Genomic DNA, 25,614 nt, shown 5'->3' with positions numbered 1-25,614 from the left:
TCCTGGAAGAGCAATGGTGATAGAGCACATTTTGCTCTGTGACAAGAGCGCAAGAAAACAAAGTCAAAGATCTGCTAATGTGACTAGAAAGTTGTACTTCCTAGTAGATCGATGTGTACATTCAGCCAGCACTGCATGCTGTGCAGTTATAAAAAGAAGACGATGTATACTTTCAGTGCCTTAGGTTTGCTCTAAGGACGAGAAATCATACCCGAGTAAATGTTTAGGAAAACAATTATACTATAATAGAGGTCATTTCAGACAGGCTGGTTGGTTTATGACTTGCTCTAGCCTATCTGACTTCAGTTCTGTTGCTCTGATTTTGTACTGTCTCATTTCCTCTTACCTGGGGACTCCATTTTTGTCTCTCAGTTTTTCCATTTGCCTTAACACTTCATGTAAGGTTTAATAAGTCCTTTTGCTATAGAAATGTCAGATATTACTGTGCCTGCATTATCTGACTAAGGCAGCAAAAATATTATGTGAAATGTTTTTTACCTATACTTGCCCTTACTGGATCAAACATACTGTGTCTTCATTGTTTGGTGCCTCTAGTTTGGCAATCACAGGGACTATTTTTACCATTCATAATTGGTCCCACTGCTTGTAGAGGCCTCTGTGTCTGTTAAATGACAGATTCAGCTCCCGTTTTGCACAGCTGTGGCTTGGCAGTTGGATCCAAGTTCATGCATTTCATCCAAAAGTAAACACCAACATCGCTGTGTTTTTTCCACTTGCCGTTCCAGCTGAATTATTTGTAATAATTACTGTGTTGTTTCTTCTTTTTCCTTTATGTTGTCAGGAACAAACAGAGTGGGTAAGTAACCAGAGCTAGTATACAAGTATGACTAGAGATGTTGGTGTAGCTGTAGACATATCTTGAGCATGGAAGAATTTCTCACCTAAGAAATAAAACAGAATTGCTTTTTAGCTGTCAATGTATTAAAAGATCTCAAAACCACAACTTATAGCCATGCAATATAAACTGATTTTTCTGATTTTCTCCAAATTCTTTCAAATTATTCAACATTCTCACTATGAAAGAAGCAAAACTGTAGTAACTTGATCCTGAAATTTAGCATGGTATAAACAAGTTACAGATCCTTTTATTTAGCCTCCTTACTTAGACAAATGCAGGCTACTTGCTAAGAAGCTTGAGTTTTTTCCTATGAAATAGTGTTTCAGTGCTCAGGACTGAGACATTGTGAAGATGGGACAGGAAAAAGCTGGCACTGTCTTTGAGAGTGAGCACCATACCCAGCGATAAATTAAGGGCTGTGGTCTCTAACAGCAATTTCCATTTTATAATAATAGGGATGGATGGGTGTAAGGCTGTCTATAATGCTTTCCATTCTTAGTTTTGTATACTAACTGAAGAGAGTCATGAGCGAGACACATAATCTACACATAATCACAAACTGTGTGAAACTCATATGAGAGTGCATAAGGTAGGGTGATTCAAATTTCTGTGGATCAGTAGGAGATTCCTGTTGGCCTCACGTGATTTTGGATTAAGCTTTGTACACCTTGGTTGCTGTCTCTTGCCTTCATCTGTCTCCCACTGTATTGGTTTTCGTTTGAAAACAGCATCCTACGGAGCAATTAATTTTCCTGACACTTGTTTAATTAGCCGTTTCAACCCAGGAGTATTGATCCTGATACATGATCTATGTGAAGTAGTTATTTAAAGCTGTTCTGTCCAGTATTTTGGTATTAATTCCTCTACATTTTTTGTCAACCTCAACTGTCTGGTAAGAGATCAAATTTTCTGTCAGGTAGTGCCATCTTCTAGCTTTGTAAGGAAGGATTTCTAATGATGAAAAATAGTGCAATATAAGTAATTTGAAATGAGAAATCATTCACTGTCAGATCTTACAAAGGAATTCCTCTTAGGTTTGAAGCAGTTCTCACGTATGCTGACAACATGGTGCAATTTGGGGTTTTCTTACATACTTTTCTGTATATATACAGAATATAATACATGATATATAATATATATACAGTATAATGCATACTGTATTTCCATCTCGATTTGTTCTTACAGACACATTGAGTACATGTACATGCAGAGAGGATTTAAAGACCAGGGGAAGCTTAGACTTCTATTTTGCATCTTTTCTACAGAAGAGAGTAGCATTTAATGTTACTGTAGAGCCTTACCAAAATTTGGTAGTGGGACTTTCAGGTATTTTTACAAAATGAAAACAGTTGCAGAAGAGTCATCTGCCAAGCACCTGTTTATTCGCGTAAACAGGATGGTTATGGATTAAATGATAAAGAGTCATTGGAGATGCATGACTGGGCCTTGCTACCATAAGAGCATCAAAAAATAAGTTTAAAATGTTCTGTTGGAGGTCTGTAAGCTTTGAGAACTGCTGCTAGACTGTGAAAATTGGAAAAATTGTTCATATGTGGGGAAAATGGGAAAGAAGGCTGCAGAAATTCAGATTTTTGCTGCACTACAGGATTACTCTGAGGAACTTGTAGTAATTGCTTGTATCTCTGTAAGAGACAATGCTTGTATGCTTCTAAGAAATGCATGAAGATGAGGCCCATTAATGATTGTAGAGATGACAAGTGATAAAGATCATATAAATAGACCGTGCTGAGACGTAATTACATTTCATTTAGGCTTTATGCCTTGCAAAATGTCTGGGGACAAATCTTGAATGGAACTATTTACCTTCTCTTTAAGGACACTTGATGAATAAGAAAGTCACATTTATAAATGATGTACGTAATAATGCAATGTATGAATCATTTATAAATGTGTATATTTGACAATGCATTGATCAAGATTGAGAAATATGAAAGCTGACAATTTTGCTTAGTATGTGGGCAGTTTACTTTCCATCTGATGTCAATATAATGAAGTATACAATTCCTTGTGCCTCCTGCTCCCTTTCTGTGCTAGGGAAGGAAGGAGCAAGTCTCCTGCTGTAGTCTTCTACAGACGATGGCTTTCAGTCTTCTGAACCCAGTGCCTTGTTAGGGTTAGTGATCAAATCTATTGTCATAGCTGTTTTCCTTTCTGTCTCTTATACCCCGTCTCTTGGGTAATGTCAATCAACAACTGAAAGTGTACAGTCATATTCTTTTTTCTTCTGATTTGAACCAGAGAACCATGAGGTACCATATCACTGTACTCTGTTGCACTCATCCATTGGAAGAATCACAAACTGTAGTCTTCGATTATAATTTATGGAGAAAATCAGTTTATCAACTTGAGAATTTGCCGTGTTAACTTGCAGACAACACAAAATACTACTTTTCACATCTTTTTTTTAATTCTAGTCCACATAACAACTGGTGTTGTAGGCCTCACTCCAACAAAAAATACGAAAATATGTTTTATGTGCTTAAGTGCAAACCACTGGGTTGTTCCTACAAATTTCAAGTTTAAGGGAGACAGCCTATTCCTGGTATAGTATTTAACTGTTGCCTGATTCAGTTGGAGTTGACAAAACTCTTCAACAAATTATTATGTGGCAATATTTGTACAGCTTCCACTTAGAATGTGAAGTTTTTATCCTGTCACAAAGAAGCAAACAGTGCTTTAAGAGCTTCAATCAGTAAAATGTCTGTAAAATTCTTTGTGTAAATTCTTCAGTCTTTTTTGTTTAGTTGACGTATTGCTATCACTGAATAACTGCATTTTGCAGTGTGACATCTTTTACTGCTCTTGGAAATTCCGTTTGTGGAATTTGCATCTCCATAAGTACTGAGGAACCATTAGCAGGATGTGCTTGAGCAGCCTTTTATGGACCAAAGCACACTGAGATTTTGAGGATTTGCAAATGCCAAGAGTTTGATTTACAGAAATAAAGAATGATGGCTCATCTTCTGAAAATGTAGTGAGAAAATGTTTGTAATTTGCAAACTGCTGGGCAAACTTGTACAATAAATGCGAATCAGATGGAAGGCCTATAGGGTAAATCAAAAACAGACAGAAAACATGGCAAAATCTCATAGCATAGCATCTGTAGAGCTTGTCATTTGACTGAGATAACCTTAGCAGCACTGCTTTACTCTTTACTTGTTCTGGTAATTCAGGACCCCCTCAGAGCAGCAGTGGCAATGAGCAGCACTCCTCAGCCTCTATCTTCGAACATGTGGATCGGATGTCGCGTTCCTCCGATGCCAGCAGACGGGTCCCAAGCAAGATCCAGCTGATTGCTATGCAACCAATGGCAGCACCTCCAGTTCAGAATTCTGTGCTTTCAGATCGAGTAGCAGAGACCAACAAAATTAATAAAGAGGTATTTCTTAAGTGCTTTGAGTGCTTGTGGAGAACTGTATGCCTAACCAAATGGGAAGTGAAAAGATCCAGTTTCCTGTTATCATTAGAATTAACTAATTCTCATTAGTTCCAGTGCAGTTGAATTTTGACAAGTTACAGGAATAATCTTGTTTCCATCCAGAGAGATTACCTGACCTGTTATAAGTGCTACCTAATCTGAAACTTAGGCACAAAGAAAGAATTCTTGACAGAATACATTGTGTTATCATCCTTTTGCTAGTTGGTAGGGTATGATTTACAACAGAGAGTAGTATAAGAGCTGAAATGTCTATCTCTGAAACATTGGGTTTCATTCTGCATCATTCTTCTAGCTTTTCAGCAACTCAGGATATGAATTATACAAACAAGTTATTTTAGGACATCTTAGAGTGTGAATATGCAGCACAGAAATTGCTTCCAACTTCTGATGTGTTTATCTGACAGTAAACATACAGAAACTTCCTTCTCTGATGCTCAGATTGCTCTAAGCAGAATAAGAGCATGCCTGGGGCACTAGGAGAGAAAGATAATGTGTTGTAAAACCACATCATAACTGCCTGACAACACTGCATATCTGCACCCTGGTTTTGTATGCAATGTAAGATGGCATCTTCCCATAATTCAGAGAGGAAGACTACTGAAAGCTTTAACTTCACTGTGTTAAGGTACTGTGTTTCTCACTAACATACAGAAGAGAGGAAAATGTAGTATACATAGGCAAGAGGGACCATGAGGTATACATCTGATTATATTGACAGAAGAATGATAAAATTCTAACTATAAATGTAAAAAAGTCTGGCTTGCATCCCTGTAATGCCTTTGGGGGATTTTCATTAGAGAAACCATAAAAATCAATTTTAATTGTTTTTTAATTTACTGCTGCTGTGTTCCCAAATGAGTCCAGCACAGGCAGAGCAGTTGTTGTGGACTGATCTGGCGCCCAGGTCTTTTTTGCTGGTAAGAATGATTTTAGTGAGCATTGGGCCAGAAAATACAAGTACGGTATTACTGTATCATTCCCCAGATGATGAGATGCACTCCAGAGAATCCGACAAAAGACTGGAAAGAGGCATAAAAGCTCAGTCTGCAAGAAGCTGTAGAGCTGGCAATACTATGTTTGTCTGGGGACCTGGGGTCTAGTGTTGCTGCTGCAGTTCTCCCTAACTTGTGGCAGCTTTGTATGTACAGCAGAGAGATCAGTTAACAGTTTAGATTCCTGTCCTTAATGGAAATGAGTGGCAAACTTCAACATTATTGATCAAATATCTCTGTTTGACAGGCAAAAGTAGTTTGCGTTGATCAGTCTTATTTTCTTAGACCGGTATCTGTTCACAAAAAGGTGATCTCACCTTTTTGTGTTTCTCTTGCCATTTATTAATGAATTACTACCTCTCTCTAATTGGGCATGCTGTTCAATTACATATAATCCTATTATGTATAATATCACATCTACACAAGGAGGTATCCAAGAAAGAAAGCATGTTTACAATTTGTATGATTTATTTTGATCCGTCAGAGATTTTTTTTAAGGGAATGGAATCAGACACTGAGGTGAGAAGGAGAGGTTTGCAGAAGAGCAGCAGAAAGTTCGGTTTGCAAAATCCACACATAAAAATGCAGTTGATTTTCTTCCTCCTTCTTCTTTAAGATACAGACAGCCCTAAGGCATAAATCTGAGATTGAGCATCACCGCAACAAGATTCGTCTTCGTGCCAAGCGCAAAGGGCACTATGAATTTCCAGTTGTGGATGATGTGGTGGTGGTTGACTCCAAAGAACAGCACAGAATTTACCGCAAGGCACAGATGCAGATTGACAAGATCTTAGACCCTGGAGGAAGTGTGCCTACAGTCTTCATAGAGCCCAGGAAAAGGTAGGGGTTTCAAAGATGGGAAAGATCAGTTTTCTTTTAAGGTCAGAGTCCAAAGGATATCAGACTTTTACTTCTGAACTTTCAGAGCTTAGAGTCATTTTGATCCTTAGTTGACTTTGAGTTGGTTAGACAAAAGGGTTGGGATTGTTCTAAACATTTTTGTTTGTTTCAATGTATGTCAGTTTATTTTGTTGTCACAGAGTTGACCAGATCAATCTATGTCCGTGACAGGGGCGACAGGCCTCTGCCCTCCCCCCCCACCCCAGTCCCACAAAAATGGGAAGGAAGGAAGGGAGGAAAAAAGCAGCGGCAACAATCTATGGAGGAAAACTTATTTTACTATAATATCGGAATACAAAATAACACAATATATACAATTTAATTGAAATTGAGATTAATAAATCAGACAAGATGAGAGAGAGAGAGAGTTCCCGGGACCGATTCAAACCTGAAAAGCTTGGAACGGCCAGGAAAGCACCCTCCAGCACCCACTGCAAGGCAGCAAGAGTGCCCCCCCCCCCCCCGGAAGGGCCAGATCCCGTGACTGCTGTAATGTACAGGGATAGGTACCTGGGATTGGGGCAGTGACACTTTAATGCCTCGTACACTACATGATGTTTTGATGTGGAATACTGAAACCATAAAAACATAGAACCATGACATTTGTTTTCAAATGTGTTCTTCTACAAGTTTTCATGGGTGAATTCTCAAAAAAAAACAACAAAACACAAATGTATGAAAACTGTCTTAAAACATTTTAGTGTTTGCTCTGCCATTGATTTACCTAATTCTTGTGTGGTGTAAAGAGATCAAAATTACAACATAAGTACTAACAAAGAAACAGGGAAAATGTGGACTGCAAGAAGTAGCATTTTTATAATGACTGTAAAAAGATCAAAAATAAGGAAAGCCTTGAACAACTTAAAGAACGTGAAGATTCTGAATTTTAAGGACAAACTCACAAGCAGAGATAACCTTTTAAATATTCCTTCTATAAAAAGGGGCATATTTGACAGCGTCACAAATCCACCTTCCCGGGCCTGTATTTCCAGAGAAGGTTTTCTCTGGGCTCTGTCTAAGGCTTAATAATACTGAAGTACTATTTCTAGAGGGCTGTTACCTGCTACTGCTTCCACATTGAAGGAAAGGTGCTTTTCTCCAGCCCATGTTCTTCAGCTGGTTTACAATGGTACAGTTAAGCACAACATACTAACCAAGCACAAGGCCTCATTGCTGGTGTGGTCTGTTCTGCTACTGAAAATGTGTCAGATATTGGGCTGGGAGGTGTGGAAAGGTGGTAAGGGAGGCTTGGAAGATGGTTGTAGAAAGATGATGACACTGCAGAAAGTTTGGGTGATGAGGGAGACAGTTTGGGCAGCTGTTGCTATAGCAGTGATAGTGTTGTTAGGAGAAACTTGAGGAGAGGGGTTTGGGACTGACTAGTGGGACTGGGATGAAAAGCTGGGAGAAGGAAAAGAGCCGAGACAAGGATTACTAGGATGGAATGGGCAGAGAAGCTCAAACTTGAATGGGGTGAAAAGAAACTACAAAAAGAAATGTGATTACCTTTGTCTTGTGGTTTTTTTGTTTTTTTTTTTTCTCTCCCTGCCTTTTTGTTTTCTTTGTATTCAGCTCTCGCGCAAAACGTTCTCCAAAGCAGCGCCGGCGACATCAGATAAACGGTAGTCCTATCGATGCGGAAAAAGACAGGTTGATCACAACTGATAGTGATGGGACGTACAAGCGACCTCCAGGAGTCAATAACTCTGCATATATTGTATGTATGTCTTGAATGACAGGAGGGTTCAGATGGCTGTAATGGCAGTTGTGACGTGGGAAGGATTTATTCTTTCTAATTGTGATCTGTGTGGCTAGTTTCAGGCATATGTAATTAACATGTAAATCCAAGCGAAACAAACACTTCATTGGCAATTTGTCAGTATGAAGCCATGAAATTCTGCCAGCTATTCCTAGAAGAAGCCAAGAACTAAAACTATGTTTTCATTAATGCCACTGTATTATGCACATGAAAGCGTGCTTGGCACATTCCACAGTGCGTTGAACATAGCTTCGCTCTAGTCCAGTTTGCTGCATGTATGTATTCATATATTACAGCAAAATAAATCCTTTGCTCTCCCAGAGTGAAAGATTTTGTTCTTTTCATGAGAAATTTTATCATCTTTAAAATCTGTGAATTAATCATTAATGAAAGACTAGTATGTCTTTATACCACAGTTACTTAAAATAATTCCGGTACAGTGTCTCAACAACTAATTTTATGTTTTCCTGTTTAAGAAACACTTCTGTTCAGTCATATCCATGTCAGAAACTGTATTTAGGCATTTTTACCCATTTCAAAGCAGACTTTACTAGGTGTAATGCCAATATTAAAAAGCTCTGGACGGTGTTTATCTTGAAAGATGATTTAATAACTTCAAGAACTTCACCATTAGCTGCAAATGCAGTCAAGTGGCTGTAATGCTGAATTCTGTGGTCCCCCTCTGCATTCAAACAAGAATGTGGTGATTTCAATGTCATGCTGCAGCAGAATGGATTATCATCTGAATTAAGACTTGTCACGCAGTGAGTTCAGTCCCTTTGGCATCTGTAGCAAGACAGTACTCAGAATGCTAAGTTCCTGATGAAGTTGAGGCTTTTGCATCTCTGTGATTGCGTCTCTATTTTGCAGTCTGCGTACAGTGGCAAGAATGAGCTTAAATAGTAAGTCTGCTGCTGCAAATGTTTAATTTCCTGTTACTGATAAACAATAGACCTACGTGGTAAGATCCCAGGTAGTAATTGCAATGCATGCCTGAGATATTACTGCAATGAAGCACTTACGTAAATCCCATTCAGGTGATGCACCCAAGTTCCATGCAGCTAACCCCTTAACTTCTTAGCAATTCCCTTTGCATGCTTTCCTGGAGGGTAATAATTGCTTAATATTACTATTGATGTGATCAATTGTAAGCTAATTTCTTGGACCTGAAAAACTGTGGAGGATTCAGAGATGTGGACAGTCTTGTCTGAGTGGAAAAAATGCTCACAGCACGACTTCACATGTGTGCTTGCAAACTGTGATTTGTTATACCTGAGGAACTGCTGTGCCAAGCACCACTGCCATATCGCCAATCAGGGCATTTCAGATCACACTGAATGAAGCATTTGTGCAGCTGGTGTCATGTCTGTGCGTGTGTAAGCAGGGAGGGTTAGGGACAGGTTTTGTCCAGCTCTGGTACTTGGGTTTATTTCATCTCATTCTGGGTCTGGCAGGGGAACATTGCTCACTTCTGATTGGGAGCTGGTTGCTTGATCTTCTGGCTGGCTGCCCTTTACCTTCTTTATGTTTTCTCCAGTCTGATCCAGATTTGCCTCCTGAACCTCAGACGTCATCTTCAGCAGATCTGGGGAAGTTCCCCGGCCTGCCATCCCACCCAGTCTCCCAGTACGTCCCACCACAGCCATCCATAGAAGAGGCTCGGCAGACCATGCATTCCCTCCTGGATGATGCTTTTGCCCTGGTGGCCCCCAGCAGCCAAGCAGCCAGCTCCACAGCTGTCACACCACCCGGGGTCTCTGCAGGACAGCCGGTAAACAGCAAGCCTGTATGGGCAGGGAGGGGAACTGCATGCACCCAATGGGGATCACCTTATGGTCCATCTCAGGCAGTAGAAAATGCTTTCGATGTGAGTCATGTCACGTGTAAGGCTTTTCTGGACAGGTGGTTAGCATCAGTTGAGTCACGATCGCTGCTGTTACGCCCTTTCTGAAAGGACTTTGCACAAATATGAAATAGTTTCTTGAACAGGAGAGCTCAGAAATGACCTTCACAATATGGTGAACTTACTTTTGAAGCCGTTTGGATTTTTTTTCCCCTTTTCCAATCCCAACCACAGAATAGTTCTCTTTTAGAGTGAAAGTTCTCTTTTAGAATAACTTCTGTGTTCCTTCTCAGTTATGATCTGAAAAAGATCACCTTTTGATCTGTTTGTTTGTTTTTTTTTTAGTATAGGTACTAGTATAGTTTGTCAGTGAAAAAGGATTGGATTGGTTTTAAGTTATATTTTCCAGAAGAGCATCCAAATGCTTTCATGAAGTGAGGAGTAGAAAAGCAGTATTTCTGTGTGAAGTTTTTTGGATTTCATGGAACACTGAGACACTGGATAAAGTTTTAGCCTGTTTCAAGTTCCATAACAATTCAGTTGAGATTTCAAAACCCCATTGGACTCTTGAGTCCAATCCCTGTGGTATCTCTGTTGCAGTCTGATGCTGATTGGAGATTTAAAGAGATTTGCAAATGAAATGTTTAATTTGCTGGAAGTTTTAAACTAAATAGACATTGGAGCAGTGCTTGATCTATGAGTGCGAAGAGTGTTTTTGAAAGGTTTTTAAGTTACTCGTAGACCCTGATCAGACAGAAGACTCTGCTGTCCCACTATAACAGTGCTTCTCTGACCTTGTGACACTGGGTTTGTAGAACCAAACTGTCAAGCTTGCAGTCCAATCACATACATAGGCCTAGTGATCTCTGCAATTCATCACTTGAAAGTCTGGCAGTGGACTTCCCAGGGTATACATTTTAATTCATTTGGTTTCTTTCATCCAACAGAGATACGTGGAATTTGGAATGACTCCGCCAGCAGCACCAGGTCTCCTACCAAGGTAGCGTTTCAATGATGGGACTATCATATACTATTTTCTTTGCATTTCCTCCTCCAGAGTTCTTACTGGCACAGTTATGTTATTATGCAAAGTATGTTATAAATGAAAAGTAACAGGAATCCAGATCCAGCCTGTGTAATTTCTTTATGTGACGTGAATGACATATGTATACTGTGTGGAATTCAAGTCCCCATTGAAAAAGAAATGTGTTTCTAGCCCCTTGGCTGTGGAGATATCGTTTCAAATACTGAGTAAACCACTGAGTTTCAGGTTTCAGAGAGCCTGAGTTACTCAGATGCATGTATATCTCCCGGTACTCTTGCTTTCATCTTACTTATCCTGAGGCTACCTCGGGATAGCACACACTCAGGAAAGCTTGCAGGTGACTAACAGATTCATTCTATTTCTAACCAAGTTGAGAACAAGTTTCAGAGCGTTGGGACCCTCATAGTGAAAGCATGCTTTGCAGGCCTATTGCTATATATTGCTGTATAATCAATGAGAAACAAATATTCCATCTTCTGGACTTACTGTGGGAGAATGACGTAAAGAGAAGAAGCAGTTGTCCCAGTGATTGCTGTTTGGTGTCTTTGTGCTAACAACATACATGAAGTTAGACTCTTGAGTCACAGTGTGTACAGGGGCCACATTTGTCACAGACTGTCTATGCTACAGTAACCAAACTGGTGAAAAAGGCGTCTTTCTGCTGCTCTCTCATTACATCTCATCATATGCTCTGAAGCACCACTGGTATCCATGTCATTCATAAAATTCCACCTCGTCTTTACTGCCTTGAAAATTTGATGATTCTTCAGCTACAGAATGGATATTAAGAACATTCCTTTATGCTTTGCTCTGCAATCCTATTTTGGAAGGGCCTACTAGAAAAGGAGTAGTCTGCAAGCACATTTTCTCAGTTCTTGGTCAGAGCTGACTATTTCAGTTACTGGGAATTATCTCTTTGTTTTCCTGTTACAGGTTCACAGAAAATATGATAAATTAATCATGAAAGTGCTGTAACCCATGTTACAGATAGCACCTTTGCAATATATTTTTTGTTCAAAAGTTTATCAGCCCTTGATATTGGCACTCTGGATTCCCATAAAAAGATTTCTTAAAGCTGGGTTGGTAAAAGACAAGAAAAGACTTCTCATGATTTTGGAATGGGGCTTATGCTCATATTCAGAAGATCATTGTAAATAAACTGATAGAAGCAGCACACTAATCGGAGGGAGAAAAATGGATCTGCAGTCAGTATGGTTAGATGGCACGTATCAGTGAAATAGTCCATTGGCTTAAATATACAGTGCATAGAATAGTTGGGTAATCTAGTGTTCCCTTCTCCATACAAATGCAGTTATCATCTTTAATGGGCTGGAACCAACTTGGATTAAAAAAAAATTGTATGTGAATAACCCAGGACACATAACAGCTGTACAAACATAACAGCACAATCAACAACTTTTACCAAAAAATGAATGTTGCATAACGCCACAGAGATAGCTAGCCATGGTGTCTCACTGGTTTAAAATTGATCTGGGGGACAATCGCTCCACAGCTAATTAAACAGCTTGAGGCTGAATCATTTTTTGCATGTGCTAAGCTACTGCTGGATCACAGTCTGGAAATAGGAAGTAGCACTGGCAAGCCTGAGTGATGCAGATTGTCCTGTTTTGTATACTTTTGTTGACCTCTGGTTAATATTAAAGAGTAGTTATATCTATCTACTAAAAAGAAAATTGGAAAGAGAAGTGGTGGGTTATTAAACTTGCACCTTTCAATTACAAACCCATCAGCAATGAGGAAATACTTCCTGGCCTTTCAGAAAAAAATGACAGAAAAATAATACATTCTCAGTAATGTTGAGAAGACTATTTTTAAAAGACAGCATCAAAAAATTGTAAGTCTGTTAAGACTCAACTCTGCACTGTAGTTGAATGATTGCATCCTTACTGTTTAGAGCAACTAAAATAACAGAAGTGACGCTGTTAAACATTACCTACCCATTCAGGCATTTATTTTAATGAGCTTGTAAACCTGTCTGAAAATAGTTCCTTCTCAATCCACTGAGTGGACTGTTGGGAATGTATGCAGGGAGCTGCAGAAATTCTGACACTTCCACAATGGGACTGCTGCAGTTTGAACCCCTTACACATCCTTCATGTAAATACCATGTGTCAAGTAGCTGGTACTTTATTTTACAGCTACTTGTTCTGGCCTTACTAGGTTCTTATTTGGTTTTATCTCACTCTATTATTATCTTGGCTTTCTTTGTTATTTGCTCATCATACAAAGGTGGTCAGCTTTCCAAATAGAGTGCAAATGAAGAAAAGATTGAATTAGATTCAGACATGGAACTTCACTGTAAGAAAAAAAAAAAAAAGAAAAAAGAAAGGATGTAAAAGGAGGTGTTGAAAGATGGGATAGGTGATAGGTGGCAGTCAGTTGTCATGAAGAGTTTAGGTGCATCTGTGGTAAAAGGGAATATAAAATTAATCCCATCTTAATTTTGTATAACCTCATGTGCCTGACTTACGATGTTCATCTCTTTCTTTCTTCATAATTACCTGTGAGAGACAGCCTCCTGCAGAAAATGATTCAGTGAGCCTAACCTTTTGCCTTGAGTGCCTGTAATACTTGTTGAGGAGCATGTCTCTTTTCTTTAACCATACCTGGAATCTAGGAAAGATTAGCCTAATAACCTAAGCTCCTACAGGTTGGGTCCTTTAAATATGTCCACCATATTTAAAGGAACTGATAATTCTTGAAAACTCAGTTGCCATCATTCTTTAAAATATAACCTCACTGTGTCAGGGTAAAGATTGCTCCTAGGAAGCATAGGGAAAGCAGCATTTCCCTCTCCGTCTCTATTCCCATTCTGCATTTCTTTTACCAGTTCCATTACATTGGCACGAGTAATGAGGAAAGTTCAACAGCGGTTTCTGTTGTTAACATTGACTACAACCACCTGCCTGAATTATAGGAAACATTAGTTTTAGGATATATTTCATCTCTCTTCATGTGTGCCAATGACAGTTTTCTGTAGTTTGATAAATCTTAAGGAGCAAGCTTTTGAAAATTTCCTGGAGAATGATCAGAAGAAATCGTAACAGTTTATGAAATACACTTGTCATGCAGAATGAGTGGTTTGACTTAGAACTAAACTGTGAGCCTGGCAACTCTTGAGTGAGAGTTAGATGCATTGCTACAGTAAGCAGCTCCGTCACTACTTTCTGCATGAAATCTGTTTTGTTCTTTTCCCTGAAGATTTTTTTCCCATGGGAAAAACAAGATCTGCAGGATTTCTCCTCTGCATTGAAGAAGCTGTAGCTTGTAAAAATGCTTGCATGAAGTTCTTGGTAGAGTTTCTAGCTCATTTCTATCTGCAGTGTAGAACATGGGGGATGAATGTACTCCTCAGACTTTTTTTGTATGTTTAAGATAAAAACATAGTTCAAAGACATCGTAAGGAGACATTGGAGGAGGTATAGTGATATATTAATTAGGCAGTTTTCCTATTGTAATCCTCAGTCCTCACTGTTCCACAGGCAGAACTTTGGGCCAGGTTTTCTTCAACCTGCAGAGTTAATGCACCCAGACCAGCAGCCGCCTGAGGTTCAGTATTCCTCCAGAGGGATATACTCAGAGGAAATGCCGTCGGTGGCACGACCGCGACCAGTTGGAAGCACTGCAGGTACACTTCTTGAGTTGAACACACAATAAATAACAGGTCCCTTTCTTTATCTCTTCTTACACTGAGATCACTATTAAGGCATCATTGTTCTTCAGCTGCTATACTTTAAATGTGGCCCTCATTTTCAGTGCTAAAAAAAGCAGTCCGATGGAGAGGTTAACTCTGCATTCATGTGGCCTTGCTGAAAAAGGCAGTACTTTGCCACTTTTTTTTAGTGTCTTACAAGCAATGTTTATCACACAGTGTATTTAAAAAAAAAACAACAACAACAACAAACCTGTTCTCTAAGAATGGAAAATTCTTAGTGTATGGTGCATGTTGACTTTCCACTGCAGACCACTCTGCTGTTTTTGCTAAATGAGATAATTGATGCATCCCAAATAGCCTACTAAATAAAAACGGTAAATGAATGTTTTTCTGCATCTTTATTTTGCATTTCTCTTCCTAGAAATATATGTATAAAAGCAAGGTCTTTTAGTTTCTGAAGATATTATCTCTTGCTGACTTGGTAGTGAGATAATTTCTGTAGTGCTCATCAGCTCTATCATGAATAAAATTCTAACATCATATGGCAATTAAGCAGCAAACACTGCTTCTAAAAATAAAATATTCTATTCTTATGCAAATGCCACAGTTAATTTTCTTCCAGACAAATGTTTTCTTCCTGGGGAGTTGAAAAAGACTAAAAATAGTCGTATACTTCTGAGTCCTATTTTTGATATCTGTTCTCCTCTGTTAAATGCATGACTATTACAGTTCTATGATTATTTTATTCTCTGATTCACACTATTCTCATGCATCTTCTGCAAAGTTGGGGCTGGATTCAAATGATTATTAACTGTCCTTCAGCATAAGTATAAGTAGCTATCTTGCTTCTTTAAGATTGGTTGTTTATTGAGGGAAAAGATGAAGGAATTTTACAACACATAAATCAGACCGGTTTTTGTCTTTTCCTCCCATTTTTGTACTTGTGCATGCACATGTGCACAGTTATCTATTATTTATCATTGGGTTTATTAGAAGTGTCTAATTTCCAGTATATTCTTAAAATAAATGTTGTTTCCTTGTGGGAGGAAATTCAGGAAAAAGGAAAGCTGGCATGTTGTTGCACGTGTCTTAAAATTAATGACAACAGCTATCCTTGGATATGTTTGAAAGCAGTAGAGGGTGGAGGGAAGTTAGAAAGGAAGGGGTTAGCTTTCAGCCTGGAAGGAGATACAGTATGTTCTGACCTTCTCGTTAGCCAGCGACAGCATCGTTTAATATTTAACCATGAAGGAAAACTGAAATAACTATACTCTTATATGGTCGTGTATTGAATTCTTGTGAGAGATGGGACAGAAAGCAATCTAGAGAGTCAGGATGTAGCAGGGTGAGGTAAATAAGGTATACCACAGCAGCAAATATCTTGTCTTTGCTGCTAAGTAATTTACATTAAAGCATTGCCAGGGTTTTCAGTAAGTGCTAGTTAAAAAGGGCTGGCATGTTTTTGGAATGATGTGCAGTGTGCGTCTGAAATGCATGTATCTCAATCTCTTCCTTCAGTGCAGTGACAATAAAAAACACTACACTCAGATGAACTGCACCAAATGCACATAACTTTTCCTTCTTTGTTCTACACTCACAGCCTTCTTTCTGCTGATTTTTTTTTTAATTACACAGAAACAGAGCTCCACTTTCTTCTTGTCTCTGCTTCCAACAAGGTTTTATGTTGTCATTTGTCTGCCCTACAAACTTGACTGTGTATAAAGATGAAAAAAAACAATATTTGCTTTTAAGGTTCTCAGATACAGCACCTCACTCAGGTGGGAATTGCTAGCAGGATCGGAGGTCAACAAGTGGAGATCCCCTCAGGCAGAGCAGGGCATGGCCAGCCGGGGGGGCCAGGGTGGCCCCAGTACCGTGGAGAGGATGAATATGCTAGGCGAGATGCAGTGAGTACTGTGTTACACATTTGCATAGTTTCCAAAGTAGTGATATGTTCGGGTATTTTTTTTCCTGCTTTACTGTTTGGAACTTTTTTCCCTTGGAATACTTTGAGTTGCTTCTCTGACATTCTTTGCTTTGCTCTTCGAACCTTTGTTAGTTCTTCTGACTTTTGCTTGCCGTTCTTTCACCTTCGCTTCTCTCTAATTGCTTTCTCCCACCTTACCTAACCTTTTTTTTTCTCACTCGAGGCCTTCATTCATTAATTGCAGTTCACCCAGTTCTGCTTCTGAGCACCAGCAGAGGTGGATACTGCTTTCCATTTCCTTCTTTGAAATATGCCTCTGTATTTTGTGATCATTGTAAGTAGAAAACATTGAATTACATTGTCCCAGACTACCCTTCTACTTTGTATTGGTATAGTTCTTTTGTCTTCTGTATCAGTGCACAACAGACAGCAAGAGTTGGAGCCACAAGATAAAGTATATACTTGCACATGGCAGTGCAGGTGCTCTTAGACAAATTATTTTCCTTTCTCAGTCAATGGGATGTAGTAAAATCATACGCATTCATTAATCAGTATTACCAAGGCAGCCATCATTACTTCATGTTCTTGGCTATGCTGCTTCTGGAGGTTGATGTTTCTGATTCAGCCTGATGTGTGGTGAGGTTGAAGATACTTCTTTGCCTAGGAAAGATCCAGTTGCCTGCCACCAGTGATTGATGAACTTGCATCTTGAAGCAAGCTGACCTGTGACAGCTTTACTCTAGTGATCTTGAGAGCAACAGCTTTTTGCCCCTTCTTTTTTCTCTTGTCATAACTATCATTTCTCCAGTTTCTTCCTTGAATGAGGGAGGAAAGATCTTTCGCATATTTAGGCCGTTGTGTGTTCACTCTACAAGAGTGGAGTTTCGTAGTTGCTTTGGAGTGCTTCATGATTTCAAAATGGCTTTACAGAATGACATTGCAACACTATGGACCTCCTCTTTAGATTTTGATGAAACAGAGCTCCTGCATCTCCAGCTGATGTTGAGAGAAGCAAAATAAGGCTTTCAAGAACTGGGCACGCTAGAGATAAACTCTGCTGTTACTGTTCAAAACCATTAACTGTCAAAGCCAAGAAATGTATTTCCCTAATTTAACTTGCTATGTGTGCTTCAAACTGTGGTATTTGAATTTGTGAATGTTCTCATTTCCATTTACATCTAGAAAAGCACTCGCATGAGAGGTCTTAGTGTCTTTTCTTTACCATTTTCAGAGGCATCTCTAGGTTACCATTCATTGCCCTTTCATATCATTTGTCTTTCATTTCTGAAAATTACTTTTTTTTTTTTTTTAGATCTGTGGACTTTTATCCCTGAAGGCATATTCAGTCATTACTTTCTTAATATTTTATTAGCTAAATTGCTAACATATTATGAAAATTCACTCAGGGCTCCATTTTCTGAGATGTTACACAAACAATTGATTTTGACATTCAATGCCTGTAATACTTTAAAAGAGTAGAGGCTCAATACAATGTGAACTGGTTCTGTTACCTTTTCAGATGGGTACCTCTCACCTAAAACCAAGTTCACATTCTTTTAATCAATATGAGTTTAAACCATTCCTCGGCTTTGACGAAAATTTCTGTTTGCTGACTGCTGAAGTTCATTACTGCATTGTGTCTTTTTCTGTTTTCTTTTGTTTGTTTTTTAAGGCAGAAGAAGGAGATCATGACTGTACCTAAATGTAATGCAGTATCAGTAAATTCTAAAGCAAAGCTCACCTAGTGCCTGCACTGTTTGCTATATAAGCTCTTAACTTGTGGTTTTCCATACTAGATAATTATCTTCTGAGCATGGTTTCCTTCACTAGGACAGAGCTCTAAGCTTGTTACTCCTCTTTCTGGAGGGAAGGACTTAATCAATGATGGTCACATTCCTTATGATGCAGTATTCAACTCATTCTTAGCAAACAGCCTTTCTGTTCCCTCATTCTCAGCAAGTTTCTAAAACTAACCTCTGCGTTTAGGGAGATTAGATCTGGAGCGTTCTTCTCTGCCTGTAAACTTGAGAGAGATCTAACTTGTGTTCTTGCAATGGCCTTTCTCCTCACAGTACCCTCCCTTACCTGTTATTCCTACAATCTATACTTGATTTTTCTGTTGGAACATAATCTTTCATTTGTGTCTCCTGCCCTAGAATCAACATGCCGGTTACCATCAGTTCACCATTATTCTACATCTGAAAGGATAATCACAGCATTTCCTTTGCTAACAGAAAATACAATATAGATCAGTTGGTCAAGCTGAGCAGCAGAAATAATGAAGCCTGGTTTCTTACAGATTTGTGTGCTGTATTGCATATCTCTACCTCCCTACCACTGCCTGGCATCACTTTCTATCTGTCTATAATCCTTTATGTCTCCACATCTTCTCCAGGTTTCAGCTGTTCCTCCAAGTCACACATATCTTCCTGCTCTATTTTTGTACCCCAGCTGCCCACCGTTACATCTCTAAACTGTCTCATCCTACTTTCAGTTGTCTCTTATGTTCCCTGCTATCCCCTGTGAGATGCATGCTGTCTGGATGACCACATCCTAACCTGTCCTTTCTGCCACGCAGATTTGGTGATACAACAAATCTGGTTATGTTTAACTGACTACCTGATTTTGTAAAAATTGCAATATATGTATGTTTATACATATATACATGTATCTGTGTGCATGTGTGTATACATCCCTACATCAGATTCAATTAAATTAGCCACAGAGTTCAACTGTTTCTGTGTAGGGACGAACAAATGCACAATCTTGTAAGTCTTCATTTCTGAATAAGTTAACCAAAAAAGACGACTTAATATTATTATTATCAGTTATTTTTCTTCTACTCTTAATTGCATGGAAGTATAATATAAAACTACAATTTATAGATGCTGTACAAAACTAGATGTTGTCATATATTTCTATTCATAAAGAAATGTAAAAAAGAAAAATTCCTCTAGCCTTCCAATCCTTGTTTTGCTGTTGTAGTCTGGTAGATGTTAAGTTTGCAAGAATCCACTCTTCTGTTTTTGGGAGTTATTTAACAAAACTTTTATAGCCTTAATGTTAAAAAGCAGCCACCGTGGTCAGCAGATACTCTTACTAACTTCCCCTAAGTGCTTACTGTGCTAACTCCATACCGTATGAGACAGGAGCTGAACCATGTAGTGTATTTTAATGTGACAGTCACCTGACAGACAGTAGTTTGATACTAAGACTCATGTGTCAAGGAATGTTTGTTTTTAACGTTTCTTTGATTTCATCACTTTTCTATAAACCCACGGAGCACTTGTCAGGTTTGATAACAGTAGGCCGCACATACGAATTAGTTTCAGGTTTCACTGCCAAATGCAGTAATTGTGAACAATCAAGAGGCCCATTCATTCCCTTCTAATACTAAAATCTCCTCCCCTTTAAAAGAAGACAGGATGTTACTGGGAAAATCTTCTTTGCCTGTCATTCTTCCATTAAAGCTTCTTTTCCTCTTCTTAAACCCTCTTCTCAAATTAACTGTGCAAGTGATCAGTGCTGCATGAACTATGCAAGAGAGTCAGAATCTATTACTTGTTCAGTTCTATACCAAACAACTCAGATTTTATTCATTTATGTTGCGAGAGATGTTAGGCAGCATTCTCCCATGCATTTTTCAGTTCCCTGCACACTGCTGCTGCAGTAATTCTAGTCCCCCCATATCCTTCCCAGGCTCTGCTTTGTAATCTCTATGTTCCCTTCCCCCTCTGTCCCAAATCCTTTTCTTGCTGACCTCACTGTCTTTTGTTCCCTCACCAATTTGCTCTCTCTGCTTCTACTTGAGGCTTATCTGCAGAGGTTACTGCTCACTAAATTGAGATAACTCTGATCTGAGCTTGCTGCAGCTGGTTGCTCCTTGTTGGAAAGGGATTGTGCTGCTGTGTTCTGAGCTGTAGGTTCAGTACGGTGTGTTCAAGCAGCCTCAAGTCCTTGGTGTCCAGTGTTTTCTTCTGTCTGCCTCTCACAGATACAAGAGGCGAGAAGAAATGCTTCCTTTAGGGACGCCAACTGGAATTTAAATTTTCAAAATATACCTGTTTTTTGTCCATATTGGGAATTTGAAATTACCAGTATACTGCAAATTCATGCTTTGTTTTAGTGTAAGCAGACTTTTTTTCTTGATACACAAGCCCATAAACTCAGGGTTGTGATGTGTTTCTCTCTTGTTTCATTAGAGAGTATTTGTTACTGAACGAAGGCAGAATTAGCTTCTTTCTGCCCTTAAACAGTGATAGTCCCTAAACTGAGATGGTGGTTCTCAGTTACCTAAAACAGATTCTGAATATGGAAAAATCCATTATTTCTGATTTGAATCACTTTTTTTCTTCTGCTGCTTCACCTGTTGGCTCTTTTCCCAGGCATAGATCAGTTACACGGTCCTCATGAGTGGACTGTCTGAACAGGCAGGCCAAGATAGAATAGGGAAGGTGAAAACAGTGGCATCTCTGTTTCATAGATAGTATGAAGAAATGACAACCCAGAAGGCAGTGGTTTGCCTGTTGTCTTTTGGGAAGCTGATGGAAAGGGCCTTACTGGAAAGCCAGTTCCACTGACTTCCAGTTGTATTTTTAGTTCCCACCTCCTTCCATTTCAATTTCTAAACATAACCAACATATAAGGGGTCAGACTTTTTAATGGATGTTCAAAGGGATTTTAAAAATCCCTTAACTTGAGGCAGTCCAGCAATTTTGTATGTGTTTCTTGTTTTGCTCTCCATAAAAGGAATCACTCATTCATACAACGAAAGAACAGTGGCAGCAGTTGTTAGAAGCATCTCCATGCAGCTTTCCCTCTGTTCTCTGCCTTTTTGCTTTCTTGTCTTTTCTGGGATTAACGTATTTGTTCAGAAAGTACAGTAACAGTTTCTACCTTTTTCCAGATGCATATGCATGGACACCAAGAATATTCCTCCTCACCAGTATTCCAGATGCCGAGGACTTCAGCCAGGCAACCTTCGGCACCCCCTGCTCAGCTCCCACACAACAACCTTCAGGGCCAGGGCCTTTGCTACACCACCAGTTCCACTGAGGACCTCCAACCAGGTCACTCTTCAGCCTCTCTTATAAAAGCAATTAGAGAAGAACTTCTACGTCTTTCTCAGAAACAGACAACAGTGCAGAACTTCCATAGTTGATTTAGCATTCCCTTGCAAATCTGCCAGCTATCTGCTTCCTATGGAAGCAAAGACTTACAGGAAATCAGCAATGTTGTTCTCTCAAAAGAATGGACTTTCACAGCTCTTTAGACAACACTTCTGGAAAAAAGAAAAAAGCAGCAAAATGAGGAGAGGAAGGAGAGACTGGGAACAGTCATCAGTGTCATGGCAATCAGTGGTAACTAATCTGTTAATATTACGGTGCTCCTCTTCCCTTCCTACCCTCAATACAGTCTAACAAACAAAGAAAACCTGAAGTCAAGAAATCAACACTCCGGCAAAAAAAAAAAGTCACAGGAACAAACTCCAAGTGTAGTAGACTCCTTTTTCTAAGGAGGAAGGCAAAGGTTTGTGCGAACTGAGGTGACATTTTGCAAGAGATTCCAAGTATTCTGATCTCTCCAGTGCTTATGGGGAACTGGTTTGCGTTGGTGTTCTCCAAGATTACAAACTGTATCAGCTCTAGGGTGTTGAAGGTGTAATCCCACGTAAGAATCACTTTGGTTGTCAGTAACAGTAGGACTTAGAATAAAAGGCTTTATGAACTACTTGTAACAAAACGGAACAATAATTGTTAAAGCTCCATGCTTCCAAATGGAGCTACCCTCTGCACTCTTCCTTGTTTTCCTTCTGGTGCTGAAGCTTCAAGTGTTCCTTCATCTTCAATGTTTGCAAAGTGAAACATTGGCCTTGTATAACTAAGAAAATATCTGTAGACTCATTCAGGCTGGAGAAACAAAGCAAAGCAATCAAACAGAAAGGGCTTGGTATATAATTTGTTTTGAAAATCATTGAAAAATAGGAAAGGAATATTCAGCCACAGTTGAATCTGGAGAAATGTGTATGTATGTTTTTAATATATATATCTATTTACATACTACTCTTGTAAGACCAGCGATAAAATATTCCACTCTGTAATTTGCTTTGTGGACAGAAACCAATCCAGCCTGACTGGTACAGGGTCACCAGCATTATGTTTTAAATTGATGTCCTAAATCATTGCTTATGTTTGGATCTGAATAATTTTAGTGAAAGTCGGTGACAGTTTAGAACATTAACATAGGCTTAGATTTGCGGTTTGAAGACAGTTTCTATATTTATACTTGTTCCCACTGTCCCTCTGGACAAAGGGTAAGCATTATCCCCATGGTAAGAATGGTACGTGCCATGGAACTGTTTGTTGCTGTTTTTTCCAGAGTTTTAATTTAATACTAGCTATGAATTTACTAATATTTGGCCATTGCATAACTGTAACTGATGTAATACATATGGAGATTTTACTTAAGTCATAATTTGTTGAGGTGTTTTTATTTTCAGATCAGACTGTACAAAAGCTAGCAAACTGGCACTGAGATGGAGAGTATGTGTATAAACTCTGTGTTTGTGAGAAGGCCTACGAGCCTTGCCTCAGAAAAAATGAAACACAAAACTGTTCTGTGCTACAACGTGGGCATTTCAAATGCTGTTAGAAGATGGGAGTAGCCAAGGAGATCATTGGGTGGTTGACCAGGGTAAGGCTGTGTTTGTCTTACTGGGGTAGAAATAACAATTGGTAAAATGCAAGTATGTCATGCTGGTTTAGTATGGTGTTCTTTGGCTACCATATCAGTTCCCGGCTCCAGTGCTCAGTAGCTGCAGCAGGACTAGCTCAGACTGAAATGAAAACAGGTAGGAGGATGCCATGGAAGAACCCTGCGTACCTTGTTCGTGAAGTACGTATGTAATGTCATTTGTTGCCAAAGCCAAGACTAGGAAGCAACTATCTGCTGATGATATGATAAAAACAATGGCACGTTGCTTCCTTTTTTTAGTAGAGAACTAAGTTGTTTATCTTTTTACCCACTGTTGTCAGAGGACAGTATGAAATTGTTTGAGCGACTTCATGTAGCAAAGCGGTATAAATTCATTTCCAGTTCACTGTTCAATACGTAGTCCTCATGGGCACTGGTTGAGGTTTGATTGGAGTCAGAACACCTGCATGATTCTGAACAGCACTATCTACAGGTCATTCTGTTTTGAATTTTTAAAGCCTTTTGTGTAATAATCAGTTGTAGCATAAAAATAAAGAAACTTTTGTTTTCTGCCAGATTTCTAAATGTGAATGTTGCTGATACTTCTGAAAAATGTTGGGTTTTGCAACATGAAGATTCTGTTAGGCAATGTTAATCTTCTTGACTAAGCTGAAGACTGTTCCTAAGTGTTCCAATTTAAACCAATTCCTGCATAGCCCAGATCTTTCTCCAGTGTAATTCTGCAGTGAAGCCTGAGACCAATGCTTGTAACATTAGCACGTTACAATTATTTCATTTTAAGAAAATGTGGTCTTCTAGAAAGTAAGTGATTTCTGGCTCCAGCTACTTATGAAGGAATATGAAGTCCTTTGAAATTTAAAGGTACTTATGCTGTTTCTAATTCACTTTTGTTATTGATGGTGATGCTATTACAATATATCATCTTTTTTTTTTGTTTTGTTTGGAAGAATATCCTTTTCACTCCCGAATCTTAGTGAAGGACATGAACAGGACAGCTAGATAAAGCTAAATGAAAGTGGCTTTTGCTAAAGCAAAAACCTTACTTTAACACCATACAATTTCACAGAGAAGCCAGAAATATATAAGCTAAAAAGCTGCATTTGAAAGTTATGTTCTCAGTCTGGCTGGAGACCTGATCTGGTATTCACAAAACAATGGTATGGCGTATTCTGTATACTCACGTATTAGCAAAAGTAACACAATGGAGCACTAGATGTTCCCGTTCCAGGGATGTTCCTAACAGAGGAAACCCACACGTTACTTTGTGCAGCTACAGGAAAGCCAATTTTTCTCATGTGCTATGGGGGACTCTGGGATGCATGCGCCAAAATGGGTTTCCACTTGGGAATTCAGGGGGGAAAAAAGACTGCACGCTTCTCAATCCCCAAGTACTTGCATTCTTTTGCCAGTTATTTTATTGCCCTATTAAAAGAAAGAAGAAAAGAGCAGAATTTTACAGTATCCTGAATTTGAAGTATCTGTTAATGAATCTACCAGTTACTAAAAACACCGGTCAGATGAGAAGTTGATACAGGCATAGAAAGATGTTACCGACTGTTGCATCTATTTTCATGACTGAACCATCTGGTTTATAGAATCCTCAGTTTTTTCTCTTTCTTTATAGTTTTCTGTGACATTTTTGTGTAGTTTGTGTTTAGTTTGGCATATAGCAGAACTTGGCAAGATCAGAGCTGTGTAATTTAGGTTGGTTGGTTTGCTTTTCTTTTCTGATGCCAAAATGTAGACCTCTTGCTTCTTGCTTGTCTTTAAAGCAAAATGACATTTTACAGCCCTTTTTCAGATAGTAAATCTGAAAGGTGGGCTGTGTTTCAGTGCTATAAAATATCATCCACCAGGCTGTAACACACATGGTCCTGTCAATGGCTGTGTGCATGTGACTGAAGAAAGAGAACTGTGTTGTGATGTTGTATGAGAGAACTGCATACATGCTGGACTCATAAAGCAAGAAGTGGAATTTCATGGTGCCTTTGCAATTGGAATATGCTTGGAATGGTTTGGATTCAGATAAAGTTGTTGGATGGTAGCAATGTCATACATAGCAAAATATGGCAACTAGGTCTCCAGGATGACAGTACTAAAAAGATTTGTATTACAAGCTGGAATATGGCCCCCTGCTCCCACTTGAGTTGATTCTGTAATGTAAACCATAATCTGTGCAGTCCTTCACCACTGACAGTGCTGGTCTGTACAAGTGGGGAACATCTTTCATCAGTGAGATTACCGAAAAGCAGGTCACCAAGACCAGAGATTTCTCTAGGACAGTTTAGATGTGCCTATGGAAAAGTAGCTTCAAGCTGCTTAAATGCAGAAATAAAAAATTGGTTTATTTCTACAGTGGGCATCTTTTTCCTTTTCCTCTTGTGTTTTTGTTTGTTTATTTTTGATGGAAATGGGGTGGGGAAGCTCTCAGTGTGCCAC

General features: G+C 39.1%; 1 protein-coding gene across 1 annotated transcript in view; it reads left to right on the top strand.

The window, feature by feature from the left end:
- The window catches only part of KIAA1549, a gene marked incomplete at its 5' end in the record, with an annotated part of 133,315 nt that extends 111,641 nt beyond the window's left edge, over positions 1-21,674 (top strand). The window contains 8 exons of the mRNA XM_079538211.1: positions 4,054-4,259; positions 5,928-6,151; positions 7,784-7,928; positions 9,508-9,741; positions 10,761-10,813; positions 14,362-14,507; positions 16,287-16,441; positions 21,368-21,674. Coding sequence (XP_079394337.1) covers positions 4,054-4,259; positions 5,928-6,151; positions 7,784-7,928; positions 9,508-9,741; positions 10,761-10,813; positions 14,362-14,507; positions 16,287-16,441; positions 21,368-21,622 — 1,418 coding nt within the window. The 3' untranslated portion in view covers positions 21,623-21,674. The remainder of the gene's footprint in view (positions 1-4,053; positions 4,260-5,927; positions 6,152-7,783; positions 7,929-9,507; positions 9,742-10,760; positions 10,814-14,361; positions 14,508-16,286; positions 16,442-21,367) is intronic.
- Positions 21,675-25,614: the final 3,940 nt, after the last annotated feature.

Source organism: Tetrao urogallus (genome assembly GCF_951394365.1).
Source record: "Tetrao urogallus genome assembly, chromosome: 1".
Classification (NCBI taxonomy): Eukaryota; Metazoa; Chordata; class Aves; order Galliformes; family Phasianidae; genus Tetrao; species Tetrao urogallus.
Note: the sequence above shows the minus strand (reverse complement) of the source record. Positions and strands in the feature narration are given on the sequence as shown.